At 42.0% G+C, this 24295-nt stretch overlaps 2 protein-coding genes across 2 annotated transcripts in view; one reads left to right on the top strand and one right to left on the bottom strand.

Annotated features, from left to right (window-relative positions):
- LOC119646777 overlaps window positions 1-24295 on the top strand; it is a 322623-nt gene that overhangs the window by 118732 nt on the left and 179596 nt on the right. The gene's annotated exons all lie outside the window — the stretch shown is intronic.
- LOC119646776 (sodium-coupled monocarboxylate transporter 2-like) overlaps window positions 1-24295 on the bottom strand; it is a 28765-nt gene that overhangs the window by 2139 nt on the left and 2331 nt on the right. The window contains exons 5-6 of the mRNA XM_038047358.1: window positions 8757-8900; window positions 8540-8680 (exon numbers count right to left, since the gene is read on the bottom strand). Of these exons, the coding sequence (XP_037903286.1) occupies window positions 8540-8680; window positions 8757-8900 (285 nt within the window). The remainder of the gene's footprint in view (window positions 1-8539; window positions 8681-8756; window positions 8901-24295) is intronic.

Raw genomic sequence — 24295 nt, forward strand, 5'->3', positions numbered from 1 at the left:
TAATTAAAGTCTTCCAAATTGGCTTGTTGTACCGCAAGGCGCGTTCCCTTGACCTGGGAGCCGATTTCTGGCGGACTTCTAACTACTAGATTTCAGTCCAGCATTGCAACTGTATAATGCTAGGCACCAACGGAGACTTCCAATATAGTGGAGAAGGATGGTTTCGACGAGCAACTAAACGCGGTTCAGGGAAAGCTTCCTGAAAGTGACGGTAATGGTGGAAGATTCGTGGATTTCTGCAACTTCCACCGCCTCGTCATTGGTGGCACATTGCTCGAGCACAGAGCCTGCCGTAAGGTCAGTCGGGTTACAACTGACCGACGCCATACAAGCAATCGGATCGATTACTTCGCGATTAGTAGTAGATTTAGGAGTTGTCTTCTGGGCGCGCGTAACAAGTGAGACGCTAATATCGGCCTCAAAAGGAATTAGCATCTGATGCTCGCTTACGTCCGTTTGCGTCCACCAACTCTCTCAGGGTTGGGGTGTTGCGACCCCCTAAGTTTAAAATCAGCCGCTTGTATGATAATTGTCGCTCGACAGTAGAAGAATTATCTTACTGATGGGGCAGCAAATATACTGAGTAAGCCCCCAGAGAATATCGATGAACATTGGGCCGTGATCAAAAATGCTCGGGGGGTGCTATATAGGTCACCGATGACGTCCCGAAAGGGCGCCATAATATCTGGCTAACTTCATAATCGTGAAAGCGGATAAATGAACGGAGTGATGGCGCGCATGACGCGCTCGAACTTCGATATCGAGCGAAATTCCGCGTAGTGTTCAAAAGTGTGCACCGCACCAAGAATAAATTTGCATATGATCGTATATCTTTCGATGGTACTGTGAAGGACGTCAAGGGTCGACTTCACACCCACGATGATAAACAACCGAAAAGGTGGAAAGAGCATTTTACCACGATTTTTAACCGGTGGAGTTCCTTCTCTAATTGATGAAATAGCTAGTTACCGTAACATGTGGATACGAACTGTTCCTCCAAGTAGAAGGGGGGAGGATTGACGGTCTCCCGCAGAGTTATTATCCGCTGCACCTGCAGTCATTGCAGATTTGCCACTTCCACTCGTGCGAAAAGCTCGGAAATCCGAAATCATTCCCAGAGAGTGGAAGAAGGCGGATGACAATCAAAATCCCAAAGAAGGGCACCCGGTTTGAATGTAATAGGGGTATCTGCAGGCTCCTAGCCATAGCCAAAATAATAGCTAAAATAATCCTGGAACGCATCAATGAACATCTCGAAAGCGTGATGGACAGAGAGTGGTAGGAAACTCCTACATTGACCACATCAACACCCTACGGATAATTTTGGAATAGTCCGCGGAATTGAAAATTTCGCTACACCACCTCTTCATCGATTTTAAAAAAAAATTTGATAACGTGAATAGAAAATGTATCTGGAGTACTCTACGCAGAAGGGTCCTTCCGGAACAACTAATAGCTATTGTCAGAGCGACATATGTTGGCGCAAAATGTTACGTGCTGCACCGAGGTAAAATCTCGGAGGAGCGGAGTCCGGCAACGTTGCGTCCTGTCTGCGATGTTACTTTTTCTTGTTATCGGTGACATTCTTCATGCTACCCGGTCCGGAAGACGTAGAGTATTTCAATGGACGCTGACATCTTTCCTCAAACACCTCAGCTACGCTGATGACACCTTTATGCTCAATCACCGAGTCATACACATTAGCCAAATGGCGCGGTATTTGAAAAGAGAGGCAAGTAGAGTTGGAGTGAAGATAAACACCAACAAAACCAAGATTCTGATTTTGACGGGTCATCGTACTCTCCCTATCAGCATCAATGGTTTCTGAGGTCGGTGCCACCAAACTGGATGTCGCTGCATTGTCTAAAATAATTCTCACCAAGATCAAGTTTAGATTGTTTTGTGTTAATGTTCTTTCTGTATTGCTACGTTCGAGTACCACATGGAAAGTGAACTCCACTGTTACCCAAAAGCTTCAAGTTTTCTTCAATACCAGCCAGCGTCGTATCAGCGGAGTGCGCTGCCAATATGATTGGCCTTCATGTAAAGAACTTTCTAAAAACATTTTTCAATTGGTACATAGGTAAGAATTCAAACATTCCTTCATATATTTTGGAACTCCAAGATATATTTACATATTGAGGACATATATTGTGACCATCCTAAAGAAACAGACATTATCTATACCACACACTAACCGTTACTAACAATTATGTACGCCATTGATCAAACGCAGCTAAATATTTCTTCTTTGCTTCGTGCACAAAAGTATATGTCCTTGTATTTATACATATGTAAGTAAATTGAATACCGGCGTTACGAACAATATCTTAATTGATTACTACTTATGTAGTGGACACCTTTAAGAGTTTAAGGGGGACTCCCCATACTTGCAAAAGGAGGAGAGAACTTTTTTTACAGTTGAATGTTCAATACATTCAAGTGAAAGAGCAAATTTTGAGCATCTATAACTTTATTAATAATAGTTGGATTTGCTTCATTTCAGAATGATGTTCAGCCTTATAACTTACACTGATGCCTTATTTTGTATTCCTAAAATAAACTTAAGGGGGTTTCCGAAAAATTTCTGAAATATGCTATTATGCTATTATTAACCTTTTTTGAGCAGATGTCGGAATGGGATGTATTTGGAAGTCTAAACTCCATATAGATGGGTTCTGAGAATGAGACCCGTTTATAGTTTGGAAAAGTTCTAACTGATCCCATTCATTTGATACCCAACGCGGCGAGATTCAGTAAAAAAATCCCTCCCCTCTTTTTGCAAGTATGGGGAGCCCCCTTAAACTCTACAAAAAATGGCGTCACTTGCTATATGAAAAAGAATTCACAGACCACATGCTCTTACCAATTTTCGTCACAATAGGTTCAGGCGTTTCTGAGTAAATCGGGTGTGGCAGTCAGGCAGACAGATATTGAATCGACCTTAATGTGATTTTCTTCCACACAAGAGCTTAAAAAATAGTCTAATGGTGCTCAGGAATAGTCACCATATAATCTTCCACCCTTTCTAGAAAAAAATGGAGTATAAAGACACATTTCTGTCTGGAGGATGAAGAAGGGTAACTTTCGACTCATATAAAATAGGGCAAATTGAAGTGTCTTCAGTGCGTGTCTCTAAATGGATCCGTCTGCAGAAGATAGTGCTTATATTGACAGGACCTTCGTGTAGGGCGCTGTTAGTACCTTTTTCTACACCTTCACTAGAACAAGCGGAAATAAGAGAAGCTGCAGACGTGAGCGGAACTGACTTTATGGAATCACATCTGTGCGGGCCGGAAACCGCAACCAGGGAACTAAACAAAAGAATTATTTGTGGGAAGGGACAGGACGCTCTCTCTCTAAGTGTATTGCTCCTACTACACACAATGCGAGTTGCCTGATGGTAAATTTACTTAAAGTAAACACTCAGCTAGCTATGTGCCCAACAATATATATTAATTCGCAAGCATGGGTGCGAATTATAATATATTCAAATTAAAAACCACATGCCAAAGAGATACGTCTAGGTTGTACAGTCCCTAAACGGGATTAGTCGGCCAAGTTGAACTCTTAGAAAAGCAGAAGATACTTTAAAAGCTCTGAAACTAAGGAAGAGTACAGACTTTCGTGAAATTACGCTTTCCAAGGGAACAGATGCTAGAAATGGTAGAGGTTAGCAGGTGAAAAAGCAAGCGCTCCAATATTGTCCTATATTGTATAATACTTCAAAGCACCTGGCGCGGATATAGCGTAACTGGAGCTGATCTGGCACGCCTTGAACTGGGTTATGTGCCTAGGCCTTGGTAGTAGATTAAGGTAGTTTTCATACCAAAGCTAGTGATGACTATTTAAACTCAACAATTTTCAAATATATCCGTTTAACATCATTCTTGCTGAAATATGTGAACAGTTCGGTTGAACGTCACATTCACGAAAAGGTGCTGAGATTGCCCTAACTAAATAAAAACCACCATGTTTACCAGCGGACAACAGGACTTTCTGTAAATCTGCTCTTCATTGCTTGATTTCCAAGATTGAGGAAGCAACTCTGAAAGCCATGGTATCGATACCAATCAATTTAAGCCGATCTATGTGCTGAATAGGTGGTGATCACTATCTGTCGACAAACGAAACGGCTGCTCCCGGTGAGTTGTGCTATCGCCCATTCTGTGCAGTATGTTGATCTACGCATTACTACGCGAACTGTAAAATCTGCCAATATACGCACAAACTTACGTGGATGGTTACCTCGAAATAGTGTGTAGAAATATGCAATGCGTCGTTGTTCCTGCACCAACAGCGCAGCGTTAGATGCGCAACTTAGCTCGCAGCAGCACTACAATGAGAGCAACTCAAAGATTAACTCGGTTCGATCAATGGGAAAGCATAGACGCTGTGAGCTCAAGAATACACTCAAAGTCTTAGCTTAGGTGGCTAAAAGGAGTAGAAATTTGAGGGCTAGCAACCTTGAGAATGGTAACGAGGGTCGTAGAACGTCCGCTTTGTTCAACTTGAGCGGAATTGTCAACGATATAACATAAGCTGTATATTCTTGGTCTAGGTGAAGTAAGATGAGACGAAATGGTGGAACTGTGGAGAGTACTTCTATCCGTTTTGTGCTCTGGAGCCAAGTGGTAGCAGACGCGAATCCGGTAGTTGGTTGCTCTTGACGGTTACCGCAAGACCCACTCTTGACTTCCGCGCCGACGTTGAGGCTCTGTGGTAAGACTGACTCTTTCCCGATTACTTGTAAAGATAGGTATATCAATTTAAATTTTATAAATGGGACCGCAAGGACTCAAAAACGACACCCGACATAGGTGAGGGTCGCTTAACACCATCAGAGTGGCAATTCACTTGGACGGCTTTGGTGGTTATGCCGCCTACCACCATGGAGAGAATATCGAGGCGTCATATGATCTGGCCGAATTAACTAAACGATTTATTCTTATTGATTGTCCGCATTCACGATCGTGTTACGGATTTGCAAAGAATCCACCAGATATCGACTCCTTGACAAGTTTATAACCCATTTTCCGAAACTAAATCATGTTTCGGAACAGAAGATCGTTAATTATTACTTAGTGATAGTGAAAAATAATCGAGTTGCCTTTCCAACTATTACTTGAGCTCGACGTGGAGAATTCAACAAATTAGACTAAGCAAAGTAACAACTCGAATCCTCCACCTGTAAGGCACCTCATGAACCCACGAAAAGCTTACACTGAGGATATCTACCCAATTTATAATGATACTTTCACTGCATTCCAGGTCGTATCCACAGAATATGTTGAGATTTTTCAAGATGATGGAATCAAGATCACAAAAATTAAAGTTTACTTCAGGAACTAGTAACATCATTGCAGTTATTGACAGGATTTTGGGTGATCGTTTGGCTAGCAAGGTTACTACGTCAGAGAGTCAAAGCTCGAATGCCATTGGTCTCCGCAATCAACATCTTGGTGAGAATAACAGAGGTATCCGCAATAAGACTTTACCGACCTGGATGTTTTGAGTAACGCAAAATATCTTTTAAAGCCATCACATATACACAGGTACGTTGCGGGTATCATTGCCAATTAACATCTCCCCAATAATATGCCAATCGCAGAAATCCCCGAGCTGGCGAAGCAGAAACCTGCGGAATATTCCAATCCCTTCCACAATATCCGGATAGCTAAATGGTTAAAACAGAAGGCTGTCGTGCGGAAGTTCGCAATTAAAATTTCACTGGTGGCAGTAAAATTTGTATCATGATCTGATGTCGGATACCAGTCGACTCGGCTGTAAATGAGTACCTGAGTCAAGTCAGGATAAAACTATGGGCGAGCGCAATGCTGTCCACATTGCCTCATATAGGGTACTGTAATCCTGTAGTGTACCGTTACGAAATGTTCTAACACATTTCAAGGTCCTGATCCAATTGGGTTGTCGCACCAACGGTTATTATTATCCACAGTATCAAAAAGGCTTTCAGTGAAAGACAAATAACACCTTCTTTTTCCAAAGGGAAAGAGGATTTTACAAAAATATCACTCAGGTCGGGAAAATAACCTCGTTCTAGAATAGACAGAAGACTTCTGGAGGATTGTTTGGAGCCAACCTAGCAGTTGAAATTTAGAAAGAGCGCCACTCCAACACTTTATGCGGTCATGCGAGGCTCTAACAAAAACCACCGCACCAAACAGCACAGAAGCCGTTCTTGGAATCATCATCACCGGCGCAACAACCGGTGTCCACAAATTTGATAAAAGTTGTGGCATCCTGGCTTATGTCATCGTTCCATTTTAGGCAGGGTCTGCCTCGTCTTCTTTTTCTACCATAGATATTGCCGTTATAGACTTTTTGGGCTGGATCATCCTCATCCATACGGATTAAGTGACCACAACCTATTGAGCCGAATTTTATCCACAATCTGACGGTTATGGCATCGCTCATAGATTTCGTCGTTATGTGGACTACGGAATCGTCCATCCTTATGTAGGGGGCTAAAATTTTTTCGAAAGGTTTCTTCTCTCAAACGCGGCCAAGAGTTCGAAATTTTTCTTGCTAAGGAGCCAAAAGTTGTAGTCTCCTATCTTTATTCTTCGTTCGGCCAGTGCGATTTAATGTTGTTGGTTGGTTTTTAATGCTGCAATTGCCAATATATTTTTTGTCTTGCCTTCATTGATGTGCAGCCCAAGATCTCGCCTCGCACGTCTCGGGTTATCCTTCCCAAGATGTCGACATCGTCAGCATAGGCCAGTAGTTGGGTGAACTTGAAGAGGATGGTGCCTCTCGCATTTATCTCAGCATCACGGATTACTTTTCCCAATGCCAGGTTGAAGGGGATGCATGATAGGCATCTCTTTGTCTTAGACCGTTGTTGATGTCGAATGGTCTCGAAAGTGATCCGGCTCATTGGACAGGGCCAGCCTTGTCAGTTTTATCAATTTCGTCGGGATACCGAATCCTCTCATGGCCATGTCGATGAAAACTGATGTCCATATTCCAACAATTTTTCCATCGCTTGCCGCAGAGACAAAATCTGATCTGTTGCTGATTTGCCTGGAGTGAAACCTCTTTGGTACGGGCCAATGAAGTTTTGAGTGTATGGGCCTAGCAAGATAGCGGAGAATATTTTATAGATTTTACTCAGCAACGTGATATCTCTATGATGATTGCACTGTGTGATATTCCTCTTTATATGTATGGGACAGATAATGCCGATCGTTAGGCATTGATTCGCTGCCCCTCACCTTGAACAGTGGTTGGTGAACCGCGATTCCTCTTTGACTTGGCAGGATGAGCATCGAGGTGTATAAGACTTCATCCTACTAACTTGTTGGTAAAACTTCCGCGCTTGGTGCTCCCTGCGCTTGTCGAGTTCACAGATCTGTTGTTCTCCCAAGCTTCCTTTTTCCGTCTGTGAAGTCGCTTCTCCGTTCAACAGAATTCGTGATCGTGAAGTCTCTGCCCTTGAATGATCTGACTTATTAAATGCACATATACTACGAATTATCAACAAATAGATCCTTCGTGTACCCAAATATCTTTGCATAAGAAATATACAAAACCTTTCATACTTGAAACGTCGAACTTCTCATTTCTTCCGTTTCATTCCATTTCATATTCGTTTCAAAAAATTCTGACGCGTTTTCCTCAACTTGTTATTTGCAGATTATGCTGCAATTCCATCGTTCCATAGATTAGACATTTAACGGATGAAGTGTGCGTAAAGAACGCCCCTCCTATGAGTACACGTACTGAATTGGAACAACACTTTTGATAGTTATTTTGGCCATCTAAAAATCCGCTTTCATGACATCTCGTCGCAGTAGTTATCCGCACTACATAGACCGTTATTGCTTCAGTCATATTATGAAAAATGCCCTCCCTATAAGTAACTTTCTACAGTAGATCCGCCTTTAGTTTTTTAAATTCCAATAATCTCTCCCCGGCGCTTTGCTTTTTTCAGTTACCAATTTTTACTGCTACGTACGATTTCCTTCTGATTCCTTTCGGTGTATTTTGGTTTCGCCTTGCATCTTTTGACGTTTTTCTTGCATTCTGAAATCTTTACACATGGTACCTAAGCCATCCACACTCAACTGCAGAGTCCTACGAAGCTGAAGTTGCATTACCCACTATCGCTGGTGACATATCTCTATCTTGAGCTAAATTGGAATTCGTACCTAGGGAAGCTTCGCAGTTACCACCAACATGGCTCAAACTAATGAAAGATGATAGAACTTTGTTGAAATTCACAACATGCAGTTTCTGAATAAGTAAATTTGTGACGCCATAACATAAATAAATGTAAAATTTACGCAAAGATAATCGCAAATAAAAATACGCTGATATACTCGTGTGGATTACTATGACACATGGCATGTCACCATCTAGACAGCCAGATAAAGCACTGTCCAAACAATTCGTTTCATATCTTGTCTGAGCTACTTACCTGCCAGGTGACATAATACGTATTTTAAATAAACGTGCACTTTTCATTCTTCCCCAAGTATAATAGTTTACAAATAAGATAACAACTCGTACTCACGTTTTGGCCTTCTCAATGCTCGGAAGTGACAAGCACTTCTGTATTGTATTTTGACTCGTGCTCTTCTGTGCCAGCCACATGGTGGTCAAACCAAAACTAATTGTCCATATCGAGCTCCTCACCAAGGGATTCGGGGTTAACCTAATTGAGTGAAAATTTATTTTAGTTATTCAAAAGTACTTCATAAGGACTCCACTGGCTTCCGCATCGAACTTACTCTAGAAAATTTAATCGGTTTCCTCGTTCGGCACTCTCGAAAACTTGGCCAAAGCCTCCAACAGCTTTTGTCCCGAAACACAATACAGCAAGGACGGAGCCAACCATCGATATAAATTGAATAGCGTCGGTCCAAACCACAGCTCTGGTGTTTAATTAAAGAGGGTTGTAAAGGATTTTTCCAGAGGGCGATAGAATTTAGGCTCATGTTTAGGAGAAAATCAGAAACAGCGCGGACTGGGGGATTAGTTCGGTTATTCTGCATTAGATAGAATTTAAATCAGTTTGCGTGTTCGTTAGAGCAAACTATCTAAACAACAACACATTCGATTGATTTGTTCATCGAGTTTGAGTTTATTTATTCATCCATCAAGTTCAAATGCCCAGAATCCATCTAAAACTAGAACATTTTCAGAAAAACAATCTCTGTTTCACCCGCAATTGCAACTACAACAGCTTTGTTGGTAGTTTTGACCCATCTACGGCAGGTCCAGCAATTCATAGTTTAAGTGCTTGGAAACTCATAACTTTATTTGTATTCCCAGAACTATTACAGAATAAACCAAGCAACACGTTCTTGCTGTAAACTTTCGATTTTGAAATTTCCTCCTGCACTTACAAACTACTTCACTAATGGATTCAGGAGATAGATGTACACATTGTTGGGTAGAATCAATTTAAAATGAATTGTTTCGAGGCAGCTTTTCCACTAATATGTACAGATTGCCTTGAGCTTTGTTAAAAAGTAAATTTAAGGTAAGGTTTTCTAACGCTCTTCACTACTTTTAATTTCCTATTTTAATTACATCCATTATAACCATTTGCCAATTTTTAATACAATCATGTCCAAATCATCATTTTCACAACTTTAGTTTAAACGCACTTGCCGTTGAAGAGTCCCCTTATATTCTCCATCAAACTGCTTTTCATCGCGTTCTCCCAATCTGCATTAATGGGCAGAGCATAGAAGACGTAGATCAATATGTACAAGTATATCTAGGAAGCATGGTTTCCGCCGACGGTGGCATCGAACTGAACGTTGCGTTCTCAAACGCATATTAGCGAACCGAGAGCGATCCACGTTGGCGGAGTAGAGACGCTATACCCCAACAAATGGTGAATGGGGGATATATTTTACCACGCCCTCCGTGAATATTTGAAAGGTTAGCGTCCAGTGGATTATATTGTCGAAAGAAGCGATCTGCTGATGGGCATGATTCGACATACCTATATTGGAGAGGTGGTGTAGGTTTTCTGGTAATGTTGCAAATGTTACACCCATGTTTGCTCCCAAATTTGGGCATCAGACCAGCCGAGACGTTAATGAATGAGGAGAGAGAGTTCCCTGCGGAGCTCCTCTCAGCTGTTTATAATGTTCGTCTGACCACTTTATTGTAGACCACTTTGTTACTAATGGGGCCATTTTTTCCTTTGACCGGAATGCTATTAAAAAGAACCACAACATCAACGCAAATCAGAAATTGGTCTTCCCCGAGTTTGCCTATTAGCAGAAGAGTCTGGGCTCGTTTTCTAGTTTCTTATTTCAATATAATGGAGGTCTTATCCAAAATATACTCCGTATACCACGATGATGGAGAGCTAAACTTCAAAGAGGTAACTTCCAACGGGTTACACCGAACGAAAGCCGGCCTCCAGGAGAAATTTAAGTGCATTATTCCCTACCAGAGTAAAAGTAAAACCGACAATTGCCACTATACTTTACACTAATAGATTAAAAATAGGTTGTAGGGTTGGAGCAGTTTTCTCAAAACACACAACATATCTTAATCACAGACTCCAAATGAAATGCAACTGCCGATTTAGAAACTTTATAGGCAGCGGGGGTATGGCTCCCAACAGGTCTGTGAACTTGAAAAGTACAGGGAGCAACCGCACCAAGCGCGGAAGTTTTACCAACAAGTCAGCAGGATGAAGCCTTATACAGCTCGATGTTCATCCTGCCGAGACAAAGAGGGAAATCTAATTTCCGGCAGAATGGGCATATTGGAGCGATGGGTTGAGTATTTAGATGAACTACTGAACAACCAGAACATCGGCGAGTTGGAGGTCCCGCCAACTGAAGATGACGGACAGATACTACCACCACCAAGTATAGAAGTCACAGTCCGTACAAGCCGATGGAATTACAGCCGAATTGGTTAATTATGGAGGCGACCAATTAAACCAAGTGATTCATCAACTTGGGCTCAAGGTGTGGGAAAGCGGATCAATGCCTGACGATTGGCAACGAGGCATTATCTGTCTTATACAGAAAAAGGGAGATGTCACACAGTGCAGCAATTATAGAGGTATCACGTTGCTGAGTACCATCTATAAGATATTCTCCACTATCTTGCTAGGCCGGATAGCCCCATACGCCCAGAACATCATTGGCCTTTACCAAAAAAGCTTCACTCCAGGCAAACCAACAGCAGATCAGATTTTCTTTCTGCGGGAAGCGATCGAAAAACCGTTGGAATATGGACATCAGTTGCACCATCTCTTCATCGACTTGAAAGCCACCTTTGATAGCATAGCCAGGGTGAAACTGTACACGGCCATGAGAGAATTCGGTATCCCAACGAAATTGATAAGACTGACTAGGCTGACCCTGACCAGTATGCGAGGCTAGAAAAAGCAGCAAAACCACTCTCGAGGCCATTCGACATCAACAACGGTCTACGACAAGGGGATGCTCTATCATGGGTTCTCTTTAATCTGGCCCTAGAGAAAGTGATGCAGTGATGCTGAGGTAAAAATGTAAGAGGTACGATCCTCTTTAAATCCACCCAACTACTGGCCTAGGTTGACGATATCGACATCACAGGAAGAACGACTTGAGACGTACAAACTGCCTTCATCCAGATCGAGCACATCAATGAAGGCAAGACAAAATATATGGTAGCAACGTCAGCACCAAAAACTAACCAACCAACAATATCGAATCGCACTGGTCAAACGAAAACAACGAAGATGGGAGACTGCAACTTTGAGACCGTTGAAAATTTCTCCTATCTGGGTCAAAAACCCCACCGATAACAGCTATGACGATGAAATCCACGCGTGCTTGTTGGGAACCAACACAGCTCATTTCAGATTACAAAAACTGTTCCGCTCGAAACGTTTCACCATAGGATCAAAACTATTACTGTGCAAAACTACTCTTGCCAGCCCTTATGTATTCCTCGGAGACTTGAGTTTTTAGCAAGAAAAATTGCCAACTTTTGGCTGCGTTCGAGAGAAGAATCTCCCGAAGAATTTTTGGGCTCCTACGTGAAAATAGACGATTCCGTAGCCTACATAACGATGAAAGCTATGAGCGATTCCATGACCGTCAAGTCGTGGATAAAATCCGGCTGAATAGGTTTCGGTGGGAGGGTCACTTAATCCGTATGGATGAGGATGATCCAGCCCAGAAAGTCTATAAGGGCAATATCTATGGTAGAAAAAGAAAACGAGGCAGACCCTGCCTGAGATGGAGCGTGGCGTAGGTCAGGACACCAGACAGCTTTTAGGGATATCGAATTGTTGGATCTCGGCGCAAAACCGGGATGCCTGGAGTTCCTTATTAAGGCAAGCCTAGACCGGTTGTTGCGACGTTGATGATGATGATGATGGAGTATGGCCCGGCTTCCAAGCGAAACATTGCTATTTTGACCAATAGTCAAACTGCCATCAAAGCCTTGATATGCGGCGCAAGGACAAGCTGGCCCCTCACTCAAAGTCTATTTGATCTTAGTTCCCGAACATAGCAGTATACGAGCTAAGTAGAACGAACAGGCCGGCGAACTAGCCAGGCGATTTTATATACTTAATAGTTCTTCAGCTGGTGCGGTCTACACCCCGCAAGCTGTTGTCAAGGCAGGCAGTTGGCGATATCAAAACCGTTCTTTGAAGATCTCAAGAAAGGATGTAAGTGAATAGATATCTTTTGTGAATTCCATCGGCTGATTCAACTTCCTATTATAGCGCCCTGTTTCGAAAAGTGACAAGTTAAACCAAACAGTCGTTCCCATATGGATAAAAGTGTCGTCTATTTTCGCCATTACCAGGCAGTCTTTACTAAAGTCCGCCACAACCAATTTTTCTCGTTTAGATTAGTCTCACATATTCTTAAATTTTAAGCACATATTCGCAATGGAATTGCAGCTTTTTCAGACGAAGTGTACAAGGGATGATTGCAGACAATACTTTGTTTTCTTTCTACAAAAAATGATCTAAAAGCGTACAATATCCACTTTTCAGCACACGTCAGTATTCTATGCAGAAAGGAATCCTTTCCGTTGCAGAGATAGAACTGCATATTTGCATTCGAACAACCATGTTTTGCTCTGTAAGTTCAGGCAGAACCCAATTATCAAGCTTCTTCACATTTTCAAGCTGTTGTGAGTGCCGGAAAACTGTATCAGCTCCAAATGCCCTGGTTGCCTCCGCTGCGTTATGACCAAGTTTGAACTCATAAAGGAAAAGTAGGCGTTCCGTAAATTGCAAAGTGTGTAAGTGAGGAGTCAAAATGTATGCACTTAAAGTGAGACATGACTAATTTTCGGAATCTATCCCACCTAAAAATTCGAAAAAAATCAGGGTGGTTTGCTTTGATGAAATCTAGACCCCAAAATATGTCCCATTCCAATATCTGCTCAAATAAATTTACTAATAGTATATTACTAACTTTTAGAAATTTACTGGAAAACTCCCCTTAAGTTCATCAGGAGTACTACATTTTGCACGGACAGTTTCATGAAAATTCAATTATTAGTTTCAAAGTTTTAGTAGTTCAAACTTATCAATTTCGTGCGAATTAACAACATCCTAAGCCATACAAATTAAATGCTGACGTTATAATTAACAAGAATAATTGACATTCGAGTGAAATATTAAAATTCTATTCAAGAAGAATCTAATCCCTCCCCAGCCCTTTTTTATGTCTGATGTAGTTTAAATTCTTGGCATTTGCTAATAATAGTGTGAAGCGTATGAGGTTGACTATTATCAATACAGGGCTTTCCATTAAATGATTTATTTAAATCGCTTTTTTTAAAAATAGAGGGCAATCAAATGTTTAGCGACGTGACACGGAGCTGTCGTGTACTCGTCGCTCCTCACATCTTTTTCTTTTTATTCAGTCTTTGTCCCGTTCACAAGCGGGGTTGGCTCGTCGTGATCGGTTTCGCCATTATATTTTATCAAATGCCTGATCAGGATGTAATCTCGAGGCATTTAAACCCCCATCCAGCGTATCAAGCCACCGTTATTTCGGCCGTCTTTTGATTGTCTACCATTCACTTCAATGTTCAGACCAATATTGTTAAGTGAATTCTCGTTAGCGTGAACTGCGTGACTATACCATCGAAAATGCCTCTCTCGCAGTTTTTCCACGATCGGTGCAACCCCATATTGATCGCGGATATTCTCATTTCGGATGTGATCAAAACGTGTCACACCACCAATGCAATGCAACATCTTCTTCTCCATTACCGCAAGACGCCTTTCATTACCTTTTATAGTCGGCCAACACTCAAAACTGTAGAGAGCGGCAGATGGGCGACATTGCAGTAAATTATAGATTTGAGAGGTGCGCTAATGCGTCGATCACAAAGAATGCCACTTCATCTGCCGATTTTCTGAAAGTCTTAGCTCATTTACATTACCATCAGTACCTTATACCTGGAAATTACACATTGAGAGCGCTCATGTTTAAAACTAAAGCAAAACTGCATACGTGGATGCATATGTGTTGCATGCAAACAAGCTAAGTGTCATCCTGGAAGCAGTAATGATGCATGATGCATAAGCAATCATATGTTAATAGTTCGGCTCTTCCTTTCTTCAATGTACTTTGCTCGTTTGGATAGTTGATTTGTATTCGCCTTGGCTCAGCTTTTAGGAGGAATTTCCCTATTAAAAACCTACTTTAGAGGTTGGACGTGTGCATATTTTACTTTGCTTTGCATTATAGTTGCATGCATGACAAGAATTCATTACATCAAGGAGAAAAAGAATATATCTATGTATGGTATATGAAAGGAATAGTTCTGACAGAGAAGAGCTCCCATATAAGCTAATCTCGATTCACAATTCCTACTTCAAAGGTCAATATATCCTTTACCTAAATGTTCGCTTCGATTTCTACTTGTAAAATTGAAACATTCTATCCCAGTTAATATGGAACATAATCATTAGCAACTTACTGTAGTGTAGTAAATACCCTGAAACACATGTGCAGGCAACTACAATTATCATTTCATCCAAATCATGATGAGTTCTATATTCCATATTGGGAAAACTATCGTTTGATGAAATAGATTTGCTTTACAACAAAAGCTCTTCTTCTTAAATGGAGCGAAAACTTGGCCATCAAAAAGATACAAAACAAAGGTTACTGCCCTTGCCACATGTTATTATGAGAAGGACTTAAATGTTGCGTAAAACTCCAGATCCGCGCGGAAATCGGAGCTACAGTGGGCGCTTGCGGTATCCAGCCCCGAGGAACCACCATTTCCCCTTCCTGCCTCTTTCAGCAATTCCTGCTGCATTTTTTCGATTGTGGAAATAATCGTAAGCTAGTTCTCCTTCGACCTCAACATCTCCGCAACTAAATTCTCAGGGCTCACACTCTTTGCCAACGTTTGTTTCGGATTCCTCTTCTCCATTGCGAGCCTTGGTCAATGAGACATCAGATGCTCTGGCTTCTCTCAATTCGGTGAATCACCCAACCCAACACGATGCAGATATTGCCTGCATTCCTCGAGGAGCTGGGTAATGTATTAGTTGGTCTTCCCATGTGTCGTTCATGCTACCCCGTCATGCAAGTAATTAGGTTGTGTGTTCACCGACGCTTCGTACACTCGCCGCCTCTGTATTGCCAGAGATTCCTCGACTTTGGCCTTGTCGCATTTCTACGCTCTGTGTGGCCATCGACATCTTGCATCAGACAACACACTTATTTCTTTCATCAGAATGTCGTATCATGGCCGCCAACACCAGTATTGCCCCATCTATAGTTATAAAAGCACTGCAAGCTCACGAAACCATTAACACACAGATAATGATTAAAGCAAGCTGCGATACTATTTTGGCCCGCGAATGTTCGACAAAACCTTTCCACGCTGCCTTTTGAGGTGCATACCCTAGGTGTTCTTTATAGATCCAATAGAGTACTGTGTTGTATTAGGAGATCATTCCACTTGAACCAGGCTTGCCAGGAAAACATCATTTGCATAAAACAGAAAAATCCACACTAATGTCCATCCACACTTTTGGTACGTAGCATTAGTACAATCCCGATCCCGCTTCGATCTAAGTACTGGCACGCCCACTTACACCCCACTTACCATTTCTCACCCTATGCTTCGAGCAATAACTGTTCTTTGTGTGTACAGTTTTATACACTTCATGCATATTGATGAAAATATGTTTTTTTATTGCTACGGAAGATTGATGTCTGAACTTTTAATACTCAATTGCAGAATCGGTAATCGCGGACTTTTGCTGATCCTAGCAAACACGAAATTGAAATAAATGTTGTGCCGAGGATATGAATATCTTAGTTCCTACACTGGACAGAAATAAATTTTCGGAATCAACTTCCAAGTGCTTCATTGACATAACAGAGACTTTGTAGTGTCATCTAGAAAATCCTGTAGAGATTTATCGAGTTCTAACCTATATGAGCACCACTAGGCTTCGGAGCAGAGAAAACTCTTCTCAGATAGCCCCAAATAGGAGTAGAGCACTGTAACTAACTAACTCATTCTGTGGTTACAGGAGCAGTTGACGATACATCCGGTCAAAATCTACGTGTCTGGACAGCTGGCAGCCCCTTCTAGACCAGGCCCAACGGCTACCCAGCCGATCAAGCAGCCAACCTGTCGGTGCATCAGAAACCAATTGGTGCCGAGGGTGCAGAGTAGCCGTACGTGATATCTCTGGATCCCGAGACCCTTCACCATCTATTTATCAGAGCCCCGTTGAAATTAAAAAAAAAAATAAAGAAAAAAAATTGTTCACACATTCTTCTTTTAATTTGGTCTAGGATCAGTACGAGGTAAAACCCATATGAGACTGGGAGCTACTCATACAAGTATATGAAGAAGTTAGCTAAACCGTAAATGTACAGCTACAGTTTGGGAAAGAGGTCCCAAGGTGCTTTGTGGCTGTACATCAAAATGCCATTTTTGGTGCTAGCCCCCCATTTTACACAGTGTATGGGCGCTTGACATTGAATGTCATGTGTGACAATGTCCATTACAAGAAGAAGCAGAGGTGGTGAGACGATGTTTCCCTGAGGAACATCGGCGGAGACACATAGCGGTTTTGATATGTCCACCACATCAACCCAGCGCCCGAGTTCTTCTGGTACTAGACACCTACGTAGAGTATAGCAGATGAAGTGTTTTGGCACATCGTCAAACGAGTTCCCTATGGTAAATTCAGAAATACAATGTAACATAAAGAGGGTGATACTTCTCACTGTGTCTCCATGAGTAATCGCGCAGTGTGTGTTGCGTCAGTAATTCAGCAGTCCTTGACAAACTTTATTCATGGTTGTTTAAACGATATCGCGTCAAGAATGCAATAAAAAATTTTTATAAAATGAGACAACAACTAGATGACAATTTAAACATTCTGCTGGACTACCTTTCTTTTTCGTATAGGAACTGTCCTACTATCTTACCAGTCAGATGGTTTTTTCCCTCCCCCGCTAACCCGAATTAATAACTCACTGAACCATAATGTTAGCTCCCAGCTTTCTGCTTTCCTGAGCTTAGATGCGATGCCGTCCTGTTATTTTCCCCAATTTGATTCGTTTTGTTCCTTCCTTGACTTCAGTCGTGGACTTGCTCTAAATATCGGCATCACTTGTGGAAGTGGATGGTCAACAAATTCTTCCGTTAAAATCTGCTCAAAGTATTGTCGCCATCTATTCGTCGCGACTAGTCAATCGGTAAGCAAAGTACCGATGCTGAAGTGCAATGATCGCATAGGGAACAGCTTTCCAGTCGGGGAAAGTGATAAAATGTCGGCATTTAATGAGGATATAGTCATTTGCGTCTTACTGTCCCTACTATAAAATGTAGAAAGATAAGACAAGCGTCTCTAGTATTCCCAAGTACAAAGTCATGAGTGCCCGCAAATTCGAAGATGCCCTCGCAACCCTCATTGCCGGTTCCAAACCTTTTCCCTCATGTCACTTGTTGCCGTCTTCCTTTTCACCTGCATGAGCATCAAGGTCGCCCTCAATGACGACATAATTATCAGAAACCACTTTACAGGATTTCGTATCGAGAAGTTACGCGCGTGAAGCTGCAGCTGATGGTGGGGTTACGTGTTCATCTGCAATCCTTAGGGAAACAGGTGGTTCTGATATCTGCTGATTATATGGTCTCCAGATTTGCCTTTGAGAAAACATACTTCACGGGAGTCACCAAAAAGAACAACGACAAATATTCAGTCTTTTAGGTTTACAAGGATAATAATCTTCACCAAAGGGTCACTCATGACAGACGGATCAAGTTTGGGTGTGTTTTCGGGAACCCCTATTATGGAACTGGCCAGACCTCGCGAAAAACTCATATTTGAGGTGAAAATATATATCATTTTATTGACAACTAAAATGGGACAGCTGTACTATCTGGTGTGAAGCTACAACTACTTGGTAATGAAACATGGGTTTGGCTTCACAATGTTGGGACCACTGTCAACATTTGACATTAAACCGTCCACTGTCAAGTCTACCCGTAAAACTAAAATTGCAGGAATAAACGCAACTTAATGAATTCCCACAGACCTTTGAGGAGGAATCCGAGGTCTCTAAAGCGAACACGAAAACCCCAGTAGAACTTTTAACACAGCATTGCTCTTTAAGCTACCACTTGCAAAAAATGAAGAGGTAATCTGGGCTATATATAACCGATTGGAGGTCTCGTTAAGACCCTGACTTCTTGCAGCTGCAGCTCTGCAATTTTTTCAACCTAGCCTAATCCAACATATTCCAATTTTCCAACATTGGAGCTTATCCGTGCCTCGAAAAATAACAAGCCAGAACGAAAGCATTTCACTTGGAAACCTTCTACAAGAGGAAGCAAAATTGCTAAATATCTACTGGGATTGCATGTCATGCATCACTTTAAAGTATTATCCGAGATAGTCGAAAGCCTGTAAGTCAATGTCTGCAAAAGACCAACATTATTAAAAGCAACAACCAGGTCTTTAAAGCAACGAGTCTGTAACGTCTTTACAGCATGTTTGAGCAATTGTACTGTAATCAAAACCTGAACTTGAAGCCACTCAAGAGAAAGACCTGTATTTTCCCACACTCAACACGCCGTATAAGCCAACAAACTTCTCAAAATCGTCCATAAATGGAAATTATCAGTACAGTATCAGCAGAACAACACTACAGGCAAGTCGAGAAGGAAAGCCTTGCAGTCATTTACGCCGTACAGAAATTCCAAAAAAAGCGTTACCACCGTCAATACACTTGGTAGGCCATCGAGCATTATTCTCCACTTTCGGGAGCAAAAAAGGAATTCTGAATGAATACCAAAAAATTTCGGAATTTTTGCAACCCGACGCGCTATCTCATCTCTTTGCCAATTATCAAACGACTGACAAAGAACTTCCAACAATCCAAAATCTGGAAATTTAACTATCCCAACATCAAAATGATGCCGGTGCGGTGGTCGAGATTGATGAACGTCAATCTCGATTTCATTACTCCGGGTTCAAATCCTGGTCATCATGGATGGTTGCGTTTTTGTACTTTCCTGCTACTGTGCACTCGGACAGCATTAAGTGCGATGATCATGAAATTGGAGAGCAATACTACCTAAAACTGAAACTGTGTGGATGCCATGTACTGCACAAAGGAGTGAACACTCGACAATGAATAGGAAGAACATCAAGTTTAGACTGTTCTGTGCGAATGTTCGTTAACATTTAACTGCATCATGTCCTCGGAGTACCCTTGATACAATTTCGAACAAAGAAGAATTTGAAAGGCCGAGAACTCCATTACTGGCTAGATCAGACAATTGAATCCACTGCCCTGGGATGGCCGACGAGTGAGTTGCTTCAGCAGCACTTGACACAGAACAATGGAGGAGAAGTACAAACTTCCTGGAAATCCGGAACGGTCAAGGATGACGCGTAAACATAGTTGGCGTGCAAAGTCCCCTTTTGGAATTAAATGCCAACTATATATATATCGTCGACGCCTAACCCAGATTCCCCGATATCTTCATCGTCAATATACCCACTTTTGCAATGATCGATGTTTTACAATCAAACTTAAGCAAGGTGTCCTCAAAGCAAAAGTGGTGGAAAACCTGGAATGTTCACTTCAAAACTTTTTGGCACCACCGAACGTCCAACTAATTGGCAGCAAGTCCACAAACGAAGCCGAAAATTATGAATTTAGGATTGCTCAAGAATAACTAGATATCATTGAAGTAGATTTAGTTGTGCGACGACCTGTTCAGAAACGAAGACCAGTACTAAAATTCAACCTAAATCCAAACGAAATTCACACGCGGAGCGGAAATTGCCATCAAGTAAGATCATAATTACTCGCCGCTTGCTTTCACGTCAGTATCGTGTCCCCTAAGCGAACGGAGAGCGTTGACCCCTCAACTTAATATGGTTTGTTTTCGTGATCCAACTGCCGTTTGGTAGTGAGATAACTAATCTTTCTAATTAGGGTCAAATCGCCAGAGAATATTACTTTACTTTACTTTTACTTTACTTTCTGCTTTAAGTGAAGTTATCAACCACATCCCGAAAGGGCGCTATAACAACGGGTCTACTTACCTATGGAAACATGGGAGCGGATCGAAGAACGTAAAGAAATTCAGTCTCTAATTGCCATCTGATGCTGCGATAAATCCAAGGAATTTCAGCATATCATGTGCGAAGACATAAGTCAGGGAGGCAGAAACTGCCGCAAATAATAAAGATTACAGTACCGTATTCCACATCACGAAATACTTGGTCACAAGTCTCTTGATCTTGCGGTGAATCACCAGAAAGCTTTGAAGGCGTTGATCAATTTGTATATCTTTTTTTTATGAATGGAGGGGGAAATCTTAAGAAGACGCTGTTGTACCTGCTTGTAGCAGTCTATGGAATTCTTACCTACTAAAACCACCACCACTTCTCCGATATCCCCCCGAACCACCGTGAAATATTACTTCAAAGGAAGGGCCCTGGTTTATACCAGCACGATTAAGTCAAGCGTTCTTCGTGGTTTCCGGGCTCGATCTAGTTCCAATGCGAAGCGATGGAAATGTTTCCTGTATCCACCATGTCCCGTAAAAAACTATGTAAGGTGATAATTCAATTCTCCATATTTTCATTCTACGCATCTCTCAATACACTGTATCAATGTATGAACCCAGCTTTGTCATAGTGGTTTTCGGAAGTTCGCAGTCACATCGGCCGGATTCACCCTCCTCCTCTGAGACAGTGTGCCTCTGTCGCTAGAAAATCCAAGGAAATCATCCCCATCGCGATGGGCCAGTATGCCGAACTCACTCTTCTCTGGTTGACCGTGTTGTCCGGTGGTCCCGCCCAGACAAGAGGCACCATAGATTTCACCACCCCTGCGATAAGTAGCCGGCGATAAAATTTCGGTCTTCTAGTATTAGGCATCATCCTTGATGCAGACGAACTAGCATTTGCTACCTTTTCTCGCACATAGTCCAATTGTCCTTTGAAGCTTCACTTGGCATCGATCAGTACCTCCAGGTATCTAATGAAACGACTTCGTGATTACCAGCCCAAATTTCCGTTTTTTCTCCACCAAGTAGAATTTAACCATTTGTAACCATGCTTTGATGGCGTGAATGATTTCAGTTTCATAAAATTCTACGTCTTCGAGGTGCTTCGCAGGCGGAACCTTCTGCAAAACTAATCAGAGGCAACGTCTCATATATAGACGAATTGGAAAAGCCGACGGCGGTGCCGTATTTGATGTCGTTCGGCGCATTAACAACACTAGGTAGGGTTTCGTTGTTTTATATGAATCCTGGAAATATAGCTATCTCAACAACAACCTTAAGTTGAGGCTGTTCGCACTAATGGCGGTTCTGTACTACAGTATGAAAATTGCGCGTGGAAGGTGATGAAAACTATAACACGAAAGCTAGCAAGGCTACGTTTACACTTGTCTATTTCTAATACTCGACGTTCTGAGGTGGCGGCGAGGAAGACGGGCAGTAACCCTGTTTTCCGAACTAAAACCAAATGGCCGAGAAGAACCTCCACGTGGTATTCACCGGGATACGCTATTCTCGCTATGGTTTACTGGCCGTAGCAGTAGGGGAATGTTCCAAACACCTAATTGGGGCGACCAAATCCCAGTCTGCACGGTGACTCATTTGAAGTGGCAATAGGTCACAAAACCTTACAAGAAGTATACTGGTACCAAAGTACCACCTGATTTAACATGTCTCAGGAGAATTCCTTTCTCATGTCAGTTCAGCTCGGTTATAGCGATTGGCCCCTTTGTATGAAGTTCATGGGGGTTGTGGTTACATTCAAGTGAACAGAGATCTTCGAGCCTCGGCGTGCAGTTGCGTTTCAAACGGCTGTCGTACTCCTTAATTCGGAAGAGATTTAGGCTGAGCTATGCGCTCAGTATATACTGGTACAATTGCGCTTGTCTCAGCGGGCTCTGATTGTGGTCACAAATTAATCGGTGTCCTAAGAAAACCGTGGGGTTAAGACAATTCGACAGGTACTCTCGTAAAACCACAAAGGGATACTCGTTCCAAATACCTATGGGCACGTTGATCAGAAAGGGGAGGTGATAGTTTATAAAATAGAGAAAGGGCAACAAATTCTTTGCAGGTTTTAACATGTAATGGAAATTTCTATTTCAAGATGTCAGGCTGGTACATCATCCGGGAGTTATATGGCGCAGAACAGTTGAGGAGTGTAAACTGCGTGGGGAATCCTGGAAGTAGCGGAAGCTCATTTCGTCGAAAACGTTGTAAATGATACTATGAAGTCGATCTATTGTGCTTCTATTCGTATTTAACATTAAGATTGATAGTTGTATCTTTTTAATAGGTAAATATATGGAATTTAATGTGATTCCATACTGTTTGCATCTGAATGGTGTGGTTTCTTCCCATAGCCCTACGCAGTTCAATATTGCGTAAACGTAACTATCTCGAAACTTTCTTCTGGTATCATATCTGCAATACCTAATGCAGTTACTTCGACACTAAAATTAATTTGAATAGCGTTGATTGATAAGAATAACGCGAAGTGACAATGTAACCCCTTATATTACCTACAAGATCGATTTCTTTTCTTGTTATATTAATAGCATCTTATCGAAGGCATGGATGGCATCTATCCAGCGATACTAAAAGAAGGCATTAAGCACTTTGAGCGGCTTCTAAGAAATGATTTTGTCTTGCTCTGGGCTAAGCGCCTTCTTCTTGGCACAAGGTTAAGGTAGTCCTCATAGTTAAGCCTCGGAAAGATGACTATTCAAATCGAAAAAACTTCAGACAAATCTTAACATCATTCCCGCTAAAAAGTCTGGGGAGACTGGTTGAACGTCACATTCGTGAGAAGGCGTTAAGGTCGCACTTGGCAAATGAAAACCAACACACTTGCCAACGTGAGTCTGCTCTTCACTCTTTGGTTTCGATGATAGAGGACGCAACTCTGAAAGGCGAGTACGCACTGGGGGGTTCGTGCACATTGGAGCAGTGTTTGTCTGTGAGCATGGTGTTGATGAAACTTTAATTAAGTCCATTAAGCGCAAAAATTGCTATGTACCTAACAACGGAACCGACGAAAGAATGCCCTCTAGGAGGTGTGCTATCGCCATTTCTGTGGAATATGTTAACCGACTCACTACTATATAAAAAAAAAATCTGTCAATACACATTCAGACTTATCCGAATGACGTGGTTGTGCTAGTTGTTATCCGGAGAACTGAATCCAATTTTCGCAAAGCTTTCTGAATTTCGGATCCTCATATATCTGTTTAGTAGAAGATATGAAGCTATCTTGGAGCACACACAAAACTGAAACTAACTAGAAGAATGAGTGTTAGAATATATTGGCGTCTTCTACACCAATGACTCAAAACAGAACAGGGTTCTGGAGCAGGGGTCTACCTTTCGAAGGTGGGTTTTTCCTTTAGGACAATTCGCAACAGTTTTTCAGGTTGAAGTGTATACGATTCTAAGGGGGGCAATCTGGGTGATTGACGAGCGGTTAAAGAGCAGGCGGATCACAATCTGTAGGGATAGTTAAGCTACATTGAGGACGTTGAATAGTCCTTTTATCAATTTGAAAATTGTTTAGGAATGTAAAAACCGGTTGAACTCTATTTCTAAATTCACTACTCTGGATACCCGGTCATTGTGGGGTTGAAGGAAATGGAATCTCGGATGCTTTAGCAAAAGAGAGTTCAAGTTCCCCTAAGCCGGGACCGGAACCAGCAATTGGAGTATCAGTAGGGGAGAACAAGATTTCCATAGAGGCAGGTAGCATAGCCTCAAGGCCGATAAATGC

Source organism: Hermetia illucens, chromosome 1 (assembly GCF_905115235.1).
Source record: "Hermetia illucens chromosome 1, iHerIll2.2.curated.20191125, whole genome shotgun sequence".
Lineage (NCBI taxonomy): Eukaryota > Metazoa > Arthropoda > Insecta > Diptera > Stratiomyidae > Hermetia > Hermetia illucens.